At 46.6% G+C, this 13,682-nt stretch overlaps 3 protein-coding genes across 13 annotated transcripts in view; 1 reads left to right on the plus strand and 2 right to left on the minus strand.

Moving 5' to 3' along the window:
* LOC135901738 (phospholipid scramblase 2-like) overlaps nt 1-1,855 on the minus strand; it is an 81,726-nt gene extending 79,871 nt beyond the window's left edge. The window contains exon 1 of one of the 2 annotated variants that reach the window (XM_065431562.2): nt 1,487-1,855. In XM_065431562.2, the coding sequence (XP_065287634.1) occupies nt 1,487-1,651 (165 nt within the window). In that variant the 5' untranslated portion in view covers nt 1,652-1,855. The remainder of the gene's footprint in view (nt 1-1,486) is intronic. The other variant, XM_065431559.2, reaches the window with a different exon arrangement.
* LOC135901736 (phospholipid scramblase 1-like) overlaps nt 1-5,800 on the minus strand; it is a 34,322-nt gene extending 28,522 nt beyond the window's left edge. For 2 of the 5 annotated variants that reach the window (XM_065431558.2, XM_065431553.2), the window contains exon 1: nt 5,703-5,799. The gene's annotated coding sequence lies outside the window, so the exon portion shown is untranslated. Of the gene's footprint in view, nt 1-5,702 lie in introns of all 5 variants that reach the window. The other 3 variants (XM_065431557.2, XM_065431551.2, XM_065431552.2) reach the window with 3 other exon arrangements.
* LOC135900247 (phospholipid scramblase 2-like) overlaps nt 1-13,682 on the plus strand; it is a 365,712-nt gene that overhangs the window by 180,516 nt on the left and 171,514 nt on the right. The window lies entirely within an intron of this gene.

The following is a 13,682-nucleotide window of genomic DNA, read 5'->3' on the forward strand; positions in this document are numbered from 1 at the left end:
GCCTGATCGGTCTGCACGGTCCAGACACTTGCTGGCGCAGCGCTTAACCAGTCAAACAGAGCGCTAATATTGCTCTAACCAAGTGTAAAGCATTTTAAACATTTTTAAATCAACGTGTTGATGATTACACTCCTGCGAAAAATACACAACAGCAGCAAAGAATACACTTCGTTTCTGCTACTGTGTATGGTTGAGCTCTGTGCCACCAGGTGGCTGCACCGTGCAGACCGTTTACATTTGCCCTTCTGCTCATCTCGTAGCTCATCCCGGCACAGTCAAGCGGCCAGACCCTGTCCCCTTGCGCTTGCGTTTGCCCTAATACTGGACTCGCGATTTGCAGGTCGCTAGGTTTGCAGTCCACAAGGCAACAAAGTCGAATCATAGTGCTCGCGAAAAGACTGAGACCGACTCTGACCGCGGAGCTCTCGTCAAAATGGAGTACGTTGTAACACAAGCAGACGACACTTGCTGTGTGCCGGGAGTGCTGAAGTGTACTAAAAAACTATTCTTGTGTATTCTCTTTAAGTTACTTTCTTTTTACAAAAACAAAGTAACTAACATTCCAACTATTACGAGCATCATTTGTTCACCATAAAGTTGGAAAAATTATCGACCACGCGCCCTGGTCAGCCAATCAGATAGCTCGCCCATGTGACGTAATATGGGTTATTTGCATCATATGGGTAGTGGCGGCTTAAAATTCCGCCGAGCAGTGCGCTGCGATCTGCAGCGATGGGTATTTTTAAAACCTTATAATAAATTACACGCTTTACGCAGAGCACTTAGATGCATCAATTAATGATCAGAAGAACCTACTCTAACGACTCAGTACGTTTGTAGAAAATCGCCAAAATCGTTTCAGGGTCCCTTTAAGTGCTCGCGCTTGCGTCTAATGCCGCGTTCAGACTACAGTCGTATCCGTATAAGTGGCGTATTTATTGCAATTTACGCAACTGCTGGAACGACTGTTTACGCAGCTAGCAACCGCCTACGTTGACATTGAGCCTTTCGATAAGATACGTTTTTTACGACTGGCCAAGCACCGTTCTGGGACAGTCGCGTTTCGCATTTTATGCGAAGCATATTACTAGAGCTCAACCCAGCTCCTCAGGCGCGGCGGTGTTGCCTTCAATACCACGTGACACCGTGACGTCACGACAGAGGAGAAACGGGGCTCCAACTCGCGCCGTCGCTCGCGGCGTCGCGGCGGTATATAAGCAGCTGCGCTTGCCTTTGCTAGACACTCACGACATAGAGTTTCTCACTATACCACCTAGAGGGTAATCTGGCGCCACCGTCTATGGGAGTTTCTTAAGGGGGCACCGTGCCGTCATGGGAATGACGGTATATGTGTCTGCGAGGCTCGTGTTGGCTGGTGTTGTAAGAGGCTTCGTCTAAAACGTGGATATGGCTAAGCATATAACGCGTTCTCAAAGTAAAATCTTGATAAAATGTGTCCATTCACGCATATTACATCTTTACTCACCCACGATGCAGGACCAAGCGAAGAAAAGCAAGAACAGACGAGCAACTGTTTCGAAGCGAGCGCGAACCTTGTCGTCTGTCTTCCAACTTTAGCGGCCCGCTGATACATTTTACGTAACATGTAGTCGTACGCACAATATGAAGTTCTCATAGTTGAACAAAACATGTTTTCGGGTAATAATAAAGCTAAAACAGCTTTTCACGTGCTGTTCTAGTAGAAAATGAATCATCGTGACAGACGGAACGGTACTTGCCAAGCGCGTCTTCAAGGTGTCCTGTCTCTACGAGAACGATGCCAATCCGAATCCACAATATACCGGCATTCCCATGCATACCACAGCGCAGCAGCGCCAGATTTCCCTCTAGGTAATGTAGTGAGAAACTCTATGACTCACGAGGTGAGATGCCTCCTGGAGACAGAGCTGCTCGTTGGAATGAGAAGCGAAGGTTGCGGCGTGCTACAGAGACTGTTTCTAGGCGGCTTTGCTACGGCGCAGCGACTACGCGCCCCGCATCGTACGCGGTGAGCGTCGAGCAACGCAGGCTTCGGCGCGACAACGAAATGTGCGCCTGAGCAAGCGCCGCACGCCTGAGCCGACGCCGACGACACCGGCTTTCCTGCGACACGAGCTCCTTAACGCTGTCGCGTTAAAATAAAGGCTAGTATGCTTCGCATCCTGGGCTTAACCTTAGCTAAGCCACAGCCAGTTTTTTTAACATGGTGCCGATCAGCAAGCGGCTGTTAGCGCAGGTCGAGGCTCTTCCAGCCCAAAGTTTTCAGGCGCTGGTCATAGAGTATCGGCCTCTGTCGCACTTCTTCAATTAGTTATTCATCGATGCACCGCGAAGAAGCTTCCGGACTTAGCATCATCGCAAGGCACGGGCAATGTACACAACACACTGAGACCGGAAAACCGCACTGCACTCAGGGACACCGCGCGCGTTTGGCGCGAACCCGGGAACACGCGGATGGCGTCGGCAGCAGCAGCAAGGAAAAGCGTTGCAACGCCGGATGCCTGGGATGGCGGTCACCGATTGAAACGCGGAATATGGGGAGGCCGGAAGCTCCCTGAACGGAAGATGCAAACCGAAACTGCTTCGTGCATTGGCGGCGTCGTAACAGTCGTATCTGTGCCTGTCGTAAAAGTAGCGGGTACTCCAACATTTACGCCCAGGCTGGTCGCGATTGTTGCGTACGTTCCGCTCAATGCAGCAATAGTGTGAACAAAGTAGTTTCGCTTTTTTCGTTTACGCTTACGTTCCGTGCGAACGATCCGTACGTAGCGCACGTAGTCTGAACATAGCATTACTGTCGAGTCGTGGCACAATACCGCTTGTTGTGCATTAGAGTCTTCGAAAATTTACATATTATATTAGTGTTGTCACATCTGAAGGCACGGCACCTTACTTAAGTGCCCCACCAAAAGCAAGGTTATGGAAGTTATGGCCTTGGATGCCCAGCAGCATGCGAAGCAGTGTCACAACAACGCGTGTATGTAACATGTTAAGACCTAGCAACATTAAATGCTTAATACAATGAACAGTTCTCTTACGCCATGTCGAACAAAACTCAGTGGCTATTTGGGTATAATACACCAAGTTGTAGACAACCGAATAAATAACTCTCGACACACCAGAACACTAACAATATACGACTCGCATTTTCTGCAGATAACATTTTGTAAATACTCACTGGGTGGACGGAATTCTTTTGATTGGGTATAATTCCCGGACCACTGTCAATACTGTGCCTCCGCGCTTCGCTCACATCGCTGAACGCTGTACCTCCCTGGTTGCTGATGAAATTATTGAACCTGTGTGTTTTTTTTGTGTGTGTGATACCAAACGAATTTTCCAGAATCAATAAATCTATCTATCTATCTATCTATCTATCTATCTATCTATCTATCTATCTATCTATCTATCCATCCATCCATCCATCCATCCATCCATCCATCCATCCATCCATCCATCCATCCATCCATCCATCCATCCATCCATCCATCCATCCATCCATCCATCCATCCATCCATCCATCTATCTATCTATCTATCTATCTATCTATCTATCTATCTATCTATCTATCTATCTATCTATCTATCTATCTATCTATCTATCTATCTATCTATCTATCTATCTATCTATCTATCTATCTATCTATCTATCTATCTATCTATCTATCTATCTATCTATCTATCTATCTATCTATCTATCTATCTATCTATCTATCTATCTATCTATCTATCTATCTATCTATCTATCTATCTATCTATCTATCTATCTATCTATCTATCTATCTATCTATCTATCTATCTATCTATCTATCTATCTATCTATCTATCTATCTATCTATCTATCTATCTATCTATCTAACTCCTGCGCTGAGTGTAATCAAAACTGTAATCTTGCCTCGGCAATTCCAACAACCTTGTATGAATATATATTCACCCATGCGCATAGAGCGCACTTCGCGGCATCACCACTAGATGGCGCAGCGTGTCCAGGACGAAGCGCAGAAGAGAAGCCTAAGCTGCATAATCCCTCATACAGAGTGACGATAGCCCTTCATCGCCACAGCGACACAAGTGGAGTGGTGTTCAGTATTTGCCATCGGTCTCTGTAGCTACGTACTTTTCGCTGTCATCTAGCGTTGGCTGCCCGCGCACCTCGATCGGTCCGTTTTCATGAGGGGGTGCAGCGACAAGGCGAGTAAGGCTAGCGCGGCCGGATATCCTTTTCTAAAGCCCGTCTCGGCAGGGAAATGGCTAGTGGTTTCCACGCGCATCATGTACAAGGTTTTTCGACAGGTTCGAGCGTTCGAACACGTTCGACGTCTGTTGGACAAGCGCCTGTGAAGTGTCGTCTCCGCCCTTTCTTTGTGTCCGTGCGTCTTTGCAGTAGTGCCCTGCAATGATTCCACATGTATAGCCAGCTATTTCCAGCCTTAGCTCTCTTGACAATAAAGACACGCTGCATCCTTCACACCGCTCTTTAGCCGCGCCCATGAAACTTACAAGCGAACGGCACCTCCCATTTAACTATGGTTACACGGAACACCGAACACATTCTCACAAAATACTGCATGGGTAACTGTGCAAATACTTCACCACGCCGCACACACTTCCACATATGCTTGGAAAAGAAAATAGCGCACTTGTAGACATTTCACAAGAGTCCGCGGTGTTGATTGTTGTCGCGACACGAAGAAAAAAAAACACTCATCTAATTAAACAAAACTGAACTCATGACACCTGCCCAACAATATAATTCAAACAACTCAAACGAAAGCATAGTAAACACAACTGCCACGCAGAACAACGCACACGTGCACTAGTTAAAGGATGTTAATCGCCGGCTCGCCAAAAAACAATTATTGTTAAATTATGGCAAAACCACTTTCTGATTGTGAGGCACGCCATAGCGGGGGACTCCAGAAATTTCGACCGCCTAGGGTTTTTAACCTGTATCTACGTCTAAGTACACGGGTGTTTTCACATGTCGCAAAGAAAGAAATTCACCAACGATTACGTACTAATGCAAAATATGCGCGCAAATCTATACCTGTCGGCATTTCGTGCTACATTGGCTCACGCGAGCAATCTGTCGCGTGCGTACGTTACAAACGAAGCCAAGTGTAGCATCGCTGCCTCTCAGGCAGTGCGTTGGTGAGGCGTGGGCGCCATTTGCAGCAACCGCCACAGAAAGCCCTACAAGACCACGCGCGCTACTCTGTTGCCATCTCGTAGCCGTTGTCGCCGCATTACGCTTTTCTTCTCACGCTTTAGCTATACCCTCCCCCCGCTTTCCATCTCATGGTTCCGCTGCACCCTCCTCTTCCGCATTTCTCCTCTCTTTCATCCCCCTCTGCGCTCCACCTTCGCTCTTTTATCCTTGCTTTGCTCCTTCACTCGGTTACGCTGACGCCGACGCTCGCCGCAGGAACGGGCGCCCGAGAGCTGCGCTCTAAAAAATTATGAGCCATGCGATATTAAGCAGTTCGATCACCAGTGAAGCCCTGTAGCACACGACAAAATGGCGACACATAATTCTCAACAAGGGTACGAACAAAATGATCCTCTTGAACGGTGGTAATCGAGATGAAAGGTACGCACACAAATATATTTTCGCGTTCATTCATCCTATGCATTCGCTTTACGCATTCGTTACATGCATTCGTGTTCTTATTTCGCGATATATTGAGGCAAAGAACTTCATACCGAAATAACCGCACCGACTGGCAATGGGCCAGTGCCGTCAGCGCCTTGGCAGAGGGAGGGCAGTGTGGGAACGCTGCATGATGAGCGGCAACGGAGCAAGCTGTGGAAGAAGACGACCACGAACACGCGAGCAGTGGCACGAGGGCATTCACGCGGTTATGCTGAGGGGCCTGAACGAGCTAGCTCTCGAAGAAAACGGCGACGAACGTGTGAGCAGTGGCAGGAGCCATTGCCGATAATACTCGCACACTTTAAAACTTCAGTGAACCCTAGCCGCAAATAGCTTCGTTATAAACAAACAATCACTGTTTGCGAACACACTGTTGCGCTACATCCCCTCTCGCTATCCGCCCACACGCACGACCAAGCCGATAACAGCGTAAGTTGCGCAATCGACACCATTACTAGGCATTGGCATAGTGGGACAGTGAATAACAATTGACTTGTGGCTGTTAGCCGCCGGGGTCGAGCGGGCGCACACCACAGGGCAGATACTCACGATTCGCCATGGACACAGCCGCCTCCTCGGAAAATATTTGTTCGTTATTGCTCGAAGTTTGCATAGTCGGTAAACCCGGTGTTGCTCTCGACGCGTGTCTTACAACGCGTTCTCTTACATTATCGCCTTGTAACGCAGATAAGTGAAAGTGCACGAAAACCTAACTTGTCGCCGGTGGGTACCGAGCCCACAACCTTCGTATTACGTGTGCGATCCACTACCAACTGTGCTACAGTGGCGGCTATCAATCTGTCAACTGAATTGGGAATTTATTTGTTATCCTAGCCAGTACCACTCAGAGCCATGGCGGATGCCGAACAACCTTTTCTTTCCCTGGCGTAGAGAGCAGACACGTGGCTAATAAACCCCCTATGCTATACCTAATGGCATCAGAACTGTCAGATTCGAGACCTTCACTATGGACGAACGAGGAGAACGAGCAGAGGGGCTCGACTTTTGTTAATCACGACCATATGATGCCAGGAGGTGATGAAGACAAGAAATGCATAGAAGTAATTAGCTGTAGTTTAATCTGAAATGTAGAGAAGGAGAAAAATGGCTGTGGCTTAGCTAAGGTTAAGCCCAGGATGCGAAGCGTACTAGCCTTTATTTTAGTTGAACCACGGTTTAGCGTGGTGAACTGCTGGTGGTTGGATATATATATATATACGAAGAAACAACAAAATAGACGCAACTTAATAACAAACATAGCAAGCTTAAAAGAGAATAGACCCCATATGAGACGCGCAGCAATGAACAATGGCTCATACCCTCAATGGTGGCTGCACGGCCGCGCCCAAGGGCTGAACTGAGTGATTGCAATATGCTTCGCATAAAAACTTTATTCAAGAACCCCGGTCCGAGTTCGCGCGCTTTGTTCTAGTTGTCTGCCAAGCCGAGCGTTGTGATGAGCTAGATCAATGCACGTACGCAGTCGGAGAAGGAGTCCGCCAGATACTCTTCAAGTGTCGTAGGTCCATGGGTGGGTGAGAGTTTGGCAAGGCTAGCCTGAATAGCGAGAAGGCTCCCCGGGCAATCCCACAGAATGTGAGCATTATCCGGGAAGCTGCCACATGCCATGCAAGCAGGTTTACCAGGCGAACCTTGTATGTAGTGTTGGAAGTGTGGGGACAAGAGAGAGTGCGTCTGTGCACGCCTCCATATAGTACCGCCTCTCTTCGATTCGTGTGTGCGTGCGCTTAAGGATATTTCATGGAGTTGTTTAGTAAATCGTCAAGTTTTTCGCGCCTTTCCACCCCTGCGCGAAGGCATATTGCTCATTCAGACTCAGTGGGTCCGGCCACCACAGAGGAGGGCCCGGGAGATTTGCGCGAGATGTGGCATGTGCCACTTCGTTCCCTCTGATCCCTGTGTGATTAGGAATCCACTGAATGTTAGGGCGTGCGTTGAGGTGCGTTGTTAATGCTGAGTGAAGTGCCGCGGAAACGTTTCTGGCTGCGAGTGCCCTGCATGCAGCCTGGCTATCTGTTCGAATGAGCAGATTTCGTTCATGTGGATTTGGCATGGTCGCGGCTCCCGCGACAGCTGTAAGTTCCGCTTGATGTTGTGACGTAATATTACAGTGTAGGCCCCATGAAAAAGGTGCAGAGTCGGTTGCCACCCCTGTGCAGAAGCCTTGATTATTTCGAGAGGCGTCCGTGTATAGGATCCAGGCTTCGGTGTCGTCCTTGAAGTGTAGTGCTCGACTTTGTCGTCTTTCTGGTTGTGTGTCCACAGAACACCTATACAAACTTAGAGAAGGGAAACTGTACCTTCCACAGTGCTACGGAAATAAGCGTAGCGGTGGCGTCGTGAACTAAAGTATGTGACCACAAGTGGCGCTGTAGAACAGGAAACGGAAACGAGGTTTTGCACACGCTTTACCAGGTGTTCTGTGGCTTTACTGGGTTTCTGGCTGCTGCGCCTCGATCGTGCTCCCGCCAGTTTAGTTGCTGTGTAGCACACGTAGCGCCTATACGAAGTAGGCGCTACGTTTGCCACACAGCAACCAAACTGGCGGGAGCACGATCGAGGCGCAGAATACATGTAGCGCTGAGTCATATCGAGTTAAGGCACACTCTGAACTGACTTTTAAGGGCTTCCCGAGCGGTTTTTCGTTTATTACGCCGCCGTTACGCCGAGTTGTGCCGCCGCGCTCCAGCTGTTGCATTTCGTGTAGGGCTACTGACAAAATGCGGTTTCCAGGTGGCACGATGGCCTCGACTGGAATAAACGCACACGACACCAAAGATTGAGTAAGCCTGAAAATATTTTATTTGCATTTTACAAGTACAACAAAAAGCACACGTCTACGCATCCACACAAACGCGGTTACATAGTCAAGAACATAGGCAAGAAATGGCTCATTAATAAAGGTAGCACAAACACACAAGAAAGAAGTCCTAAGCTACAAAACGTACGGTCGGCTGCTAAGTATAATAATTTCCCTGTCACCGCGTGCCACTTTTATACAGCATCTTTACAGCACTACCAGGCCGGGTAGTTTGGCGGAAAGAACGCAACAGCTTACGGCCGTCAGCTGCCTCTGTCATAATTATTCTAATCTCCGCATCAACGTCGTGCAAGTCCGCATACAGGCATCTGTATCAGAACCATATATGTGCCAGCTTAATACATGTGTAGTGAAATTATGACAACCTCTGCGTCTTATCAACCGTATTGGTTTTGCAAATGCGCATTACAGCTGACGGAACGACATACTGTAAGTGAAGCACAAGAGAACAAGGACAAAAGGAGGATACAACACTTGAAGAAATGAAGAATTAGTAGCGTACAGCAAACGAGCGATGACGGAGAACACACAATGATCGGGTGTTCTGTGACATCGCTTTGCGTATTTACGGTGTTATGGAGATCAACGGCATAAAAACGTACCTTCAAGCGTACTCCCTCAACCTCCGGCGCATTCATTATGATAATCAACGCCTAAACAAAATGAGGCACTATTTTTTGCCAACAGTAGACCTCTTTACAGCAAGTCTATGTAATGACTCGCAGACGAAACCAGCATGCTTTCGAAAATGTTTTACCGCCGTAGTATTCGAACGCCAACGGCCAGAAAACACATCGATGCCAATAGGCTGTCGGTGGTTAATCAAGTACAAAAACCTTGACGCTATGACTAAAAAGCAGCTTCAACAATCAAATTTTAAAAAAATCAACTGCCTATTTGCCTGAGGTAACAAAGCATCCTTAGACACCTCGATTGTTTATGTCAATGGTTTGTGTAAAGTAAAAAATTCAGCATGTTCAGCACCCCTAGCAGAAAAGCACAAATTAAAGTATTCGACCAAATTACAGTATCTCCACTTGCGCGCTTACGCTGAAACACGCCTCGATTGATTTTTCGCCCTCTGCAGCCATTTGTTGAACCTGAGAGTGTGCGGGGCCTGGTAATACGGTCTAGCGTGTCCCACAGGGATATTGTTGTTCCCTGTCTGGGCATTGTGGGACATCGTAGCCTAGGTCACGCATAAATGCCTTTCCCTGTCTAGATAGCTTCAGGCGACTAATTTGTGCCTCTTGGTGGAGTTCTTTCAGCTCATCCAGTTTAGACAGCACTGCCATCTCATCGACTCGGTTGGATCGCGAATATGCAGGGGTGCCTAGAATAACTCTCGTTATCTGCCGGAGCATGGTTTCAAGTTTGCCTTTTTGTGTTTTGGTGACTTGTAAGTATGGATATTGGTACAATATTTGAGGTATAGCGAGGGCCATGGTGAGTTTTCTGTGTTGGTGCTCTTTGATACCTCTCACCCCTTAGTGTTGTTCTTGTAAGTAGCCTCTCGACTTCATGGAGCTGCCGAATTGTTCGCCGCACCCAAACGTCCGCCTTACCTTTGTCCTGCAGCCAAAAGCCCAGGACCTTGATATGCGTTTTTCTCGGGACAATATCTTGGTTCACTTGTAGTGTGATTCGATTTCGTTCATTGCGGTTCTCTTTGGTTGGTTACCACTATGTGCTCGCACTTGGCACTGGACAGGGCGAGGCCCCTTTCTTGAAGTTATAGCGCCGTGACATTATTACCTGTTTGCAGTGTCTCTCGAATTTGAATAATGAAGAAAAGGGGTAATGAAAGCGGACGAAAACATAACATGTAGCTGGCGAGTACCGAACATACGACCTTTGCATTACGCATGCGATGCACTACCAATAGTGCTACAGCGACGGCCATCAATGTACATATCTCCGGCAAGGTGATGTTGAAGCGCGTAATTTTAGTTCTGGCTGCAAGATGGACGGCGTAATGACAAGACAAACTGTTATACAACTGTTAAACTGTTAAATGTAGGGCCTTCGGTCCCTACAAATAAAAATACACATGATGTCTCAACCAGCACCACTTTTCTGTCAATCTATATAATTGGGGGTACGCGTATAAGGTTGTATCAAGAATGCAAATACCTCATTCTCGTTAAATACATTATTAAATCAATCCTTATTAAAAACATTAGCAAGTATTTTTGGATACTCTCTCTGTTGTGATTAAATTCTGTTACACCTATCGCCCGTTGCATTACATATTTGTATCGGAGTGTGTGGGAATGTTTGTTTTCAGAATCTGACTACGTGAATGCAGAATATTCAGGCCTTCTGAGCCTTCTGCAGAACGTCTGAGGCAATTACTGAAGCACACTAGAATAAAACGAGAAGTTATGTGCATGCTAAAGGTGACACATATCAGCTACGCATTTAAACACAAGCCGCGATTGCTCAGTGGCTATGGTGTTAGGCTGCTGAGCACGAGGTCACGGGATCGAATACCGGCCACGGCGGCCGCATTTCGATGGGGGCGAAATGCGAAAACACCCGTGTACTTAGATTTAGGTGCACGTTAAAGAACCCAAGGTGGTCGAAATTTTCAGAGTCCCCCACTACGGCGTGCCTCATAATAAGAAAGTGGTTTTGGCACGTAAAACCCCATATATTATTACGCATTAAAAGAAAAGCGCAGTGTTAGGCTGTATACTAAGCCAAAACTGAAAGTAAGAAATCAACGGGTACGCCGACGCGAAGAGAATTAAAATAAATGCGTAGTAGAAGAGCACGTTAGGGAATTTTTCTTAGCTTCACATCTTCACTGGCAAATAAAGTTGCGCGCAGCTGAAAAGCAGCGGTTACGATATCCTCCTCACTGATTTCGACGTGTGTCACCAATTATGCAAGCTTCATTGCAGATTTTGAGAGAAGGTCGGAAAGGGACTCAGCCATAAAACCTATGGTGCTTCAGTAAGGGTTTAACTTAGTGACTTAGACCGGAAATTTGAGGTAGCAACTGAAATGTGTCATGAAGCAACTTGGTGTTGCCCTCTAACTAAAGGAACACAAGCCGCAATGCTTTTCTCTTTCTTTGTTTTTGGAATTTGGTGGGTTCTTTTCTTTTCTTTTTTTTCTTTCTTTCTTCTTTTTGGAACTATAAATTCTATCAAAACGTTTTGGAACTATCAAATGTCAAACTTCATTCACTCTAGTCCATATAATTCTCATTATTTTAGCAAACAACAGCTTTACTTCTGGCAAGGAGTTTTTCTGCGGTAAGCGGCGTCTTACAATAGAAAACTGCCCGAAATAAAAACCACACTTCTTGTCTCTTTTCGCTTTAAATGTAAATGAAAGTTTAAAGGCCTGTATCGCGGAATTAGAGCTGTCGGCCGGCTTCAGTAAAATATTTATTAAGCACAACAATACCTTTCTGACAGCGGTCCCCAGAAATAAAACAAAAAACCTCGGAGTCTTCTAGTCTCTGCTACAACATGTACTCTCTGAAGGGATCGCGCCACTCAAGTCGGGCTTTCAAGGTGGCTTCAGAGCAGTTCTGTGTACTCGCGTTCTTACACGGCAAAAGACAGTAATAAAAGGGCCATAGCAATTTCTTTTCGTTTGTTTGCATTGAGTGTCATAGAAAAGAGGGCGACCGTGGCAGAGTTGATAACATTGCATGCCCTGTTTTGTTGACATATTTAAACCCCATGCAAAAAAGACAGTAAACAAAATTGCAGGAACTGAAGATTACTGTGGCGCCATAAATGTTCCCACTGCAGTTATATAGAAGGAAAGCGTCGCCAGTGCGTCGTGTACTTCTTAGAATCGCTGTCAGCGGGTTTGCGTACGACTAAGCGTCGTACTAGCCACAGCACTGAAACGCGTGCAGCAATCACAATACGCCTACAGTATACAGACAATTCAAAGCTCTGACGTAGGCCACGGCACCCCAAACTCTTGGCTCCGCATGAGTCTCATCCCACGAGCGTGCATTTTATTGTTAGAGACACGTTGCGCTCCTTCGATAGAGTATAAAACACATCTACAGTCTATTCTATGATCCCCACCAAGCGACAACCATAAACAAAGGGCCGTCACCTAACCCCGCTAAGTCCAAAGCATCACGTTGGCCTCCCTGAGCTGGATACATCAACATTCTGGGCCCGTGTTCCCAAAAAGGCTATTACACTGTAATTGCTCGTAAGAGAAAATTCCAGCCAATCCTGGTGCTGCGCATATTATTAGCGAAAGCGGCAGCCATTGCCTATAACACTTACGATCGAAAAGCTATGTGAACTCGGTCCCTCACGTAAGCGCGAGAAACTTCAAGCGAATCCAGTAGTAGCGTTTATGATTAGCTGGATCTGATTTCTGAGTTGCGGATATAATTTTGTGAACAAATTACTATTACGTTATTATTATGGAGGGATCAGTATTTATTCAAATACCATTTCATTGCTGTTATTTTTCTGCTAACATATACTCTCGAAAGCCACATATCAATTAGTATTTTCCTTCAAATGGTACTTAGGCTTGGTGGGTTTACTTACCAGTGTTACTTTGCTTGTTGCGGGCTACAGAAAAAGCCTTCTTTTGAGGAAATACTGCCAAAATGTGTCACACACAACTACCATGCCTAACGACTATGATATGCACATTGAAATGCCAAACTTTCTGCCCTAACTGGAAGACTTCAGAATTTATACGGCCTGCTTTTGGAGAAGCAATAGTATGGGCTCAATTCGCACTTTCTTTTGTTAGATCTTGCTCGAATTTACGTCGATCAAAGCAAGCCTTGTGGTCAGTTCACATCTAACCTCATAGTACGGGGCAATTCTGCACAATTAACTCTTTTGGGAATGATGGTTCGAAGCAGCTGGCATGCTACAGCAGCTGTTCCAGCGTCTGTGGAAAGAAATATCGCTTATTAAATATGAACGCGTCGAGGTGCGCCAGCGACGACTGCCATTCGCCAAGTGTGAAGGCTGTTTCGCCATGGCGGACATGCAGCGCCATCCCTGTTCTGCCAAGTGCCCTGCTTTGTTTTCTAAATATGGCCTCCTAGATTCGCGCTTTCAACTCTTTGAAAGTGGGGTAACTGCAAGCTGTGGGTGACACAAATCTTACCTCTTTTCGGCGCGCATGGCCAACGATTTCGGAAAGCACGATATTAAATCATAAACGCGGCATAATTCAA

This window comes from Dermacentor albipictus, chromosome 1 (genome assembly GCF_038994185.2).
Source record: "Dermacentor albipictus isolate Rhodes 1998 colony chromosome 1, USDA_Dalb.pri_finalv2, whole genome shotgun sequence".
In the NCBI taxonomy this organism is placed as follows: Eukaryota; Metazoa; Arthropoda; class Arachnida; order Ixodida; family Ixodidae; genus Dermacentor; species Dermacentor albipictus.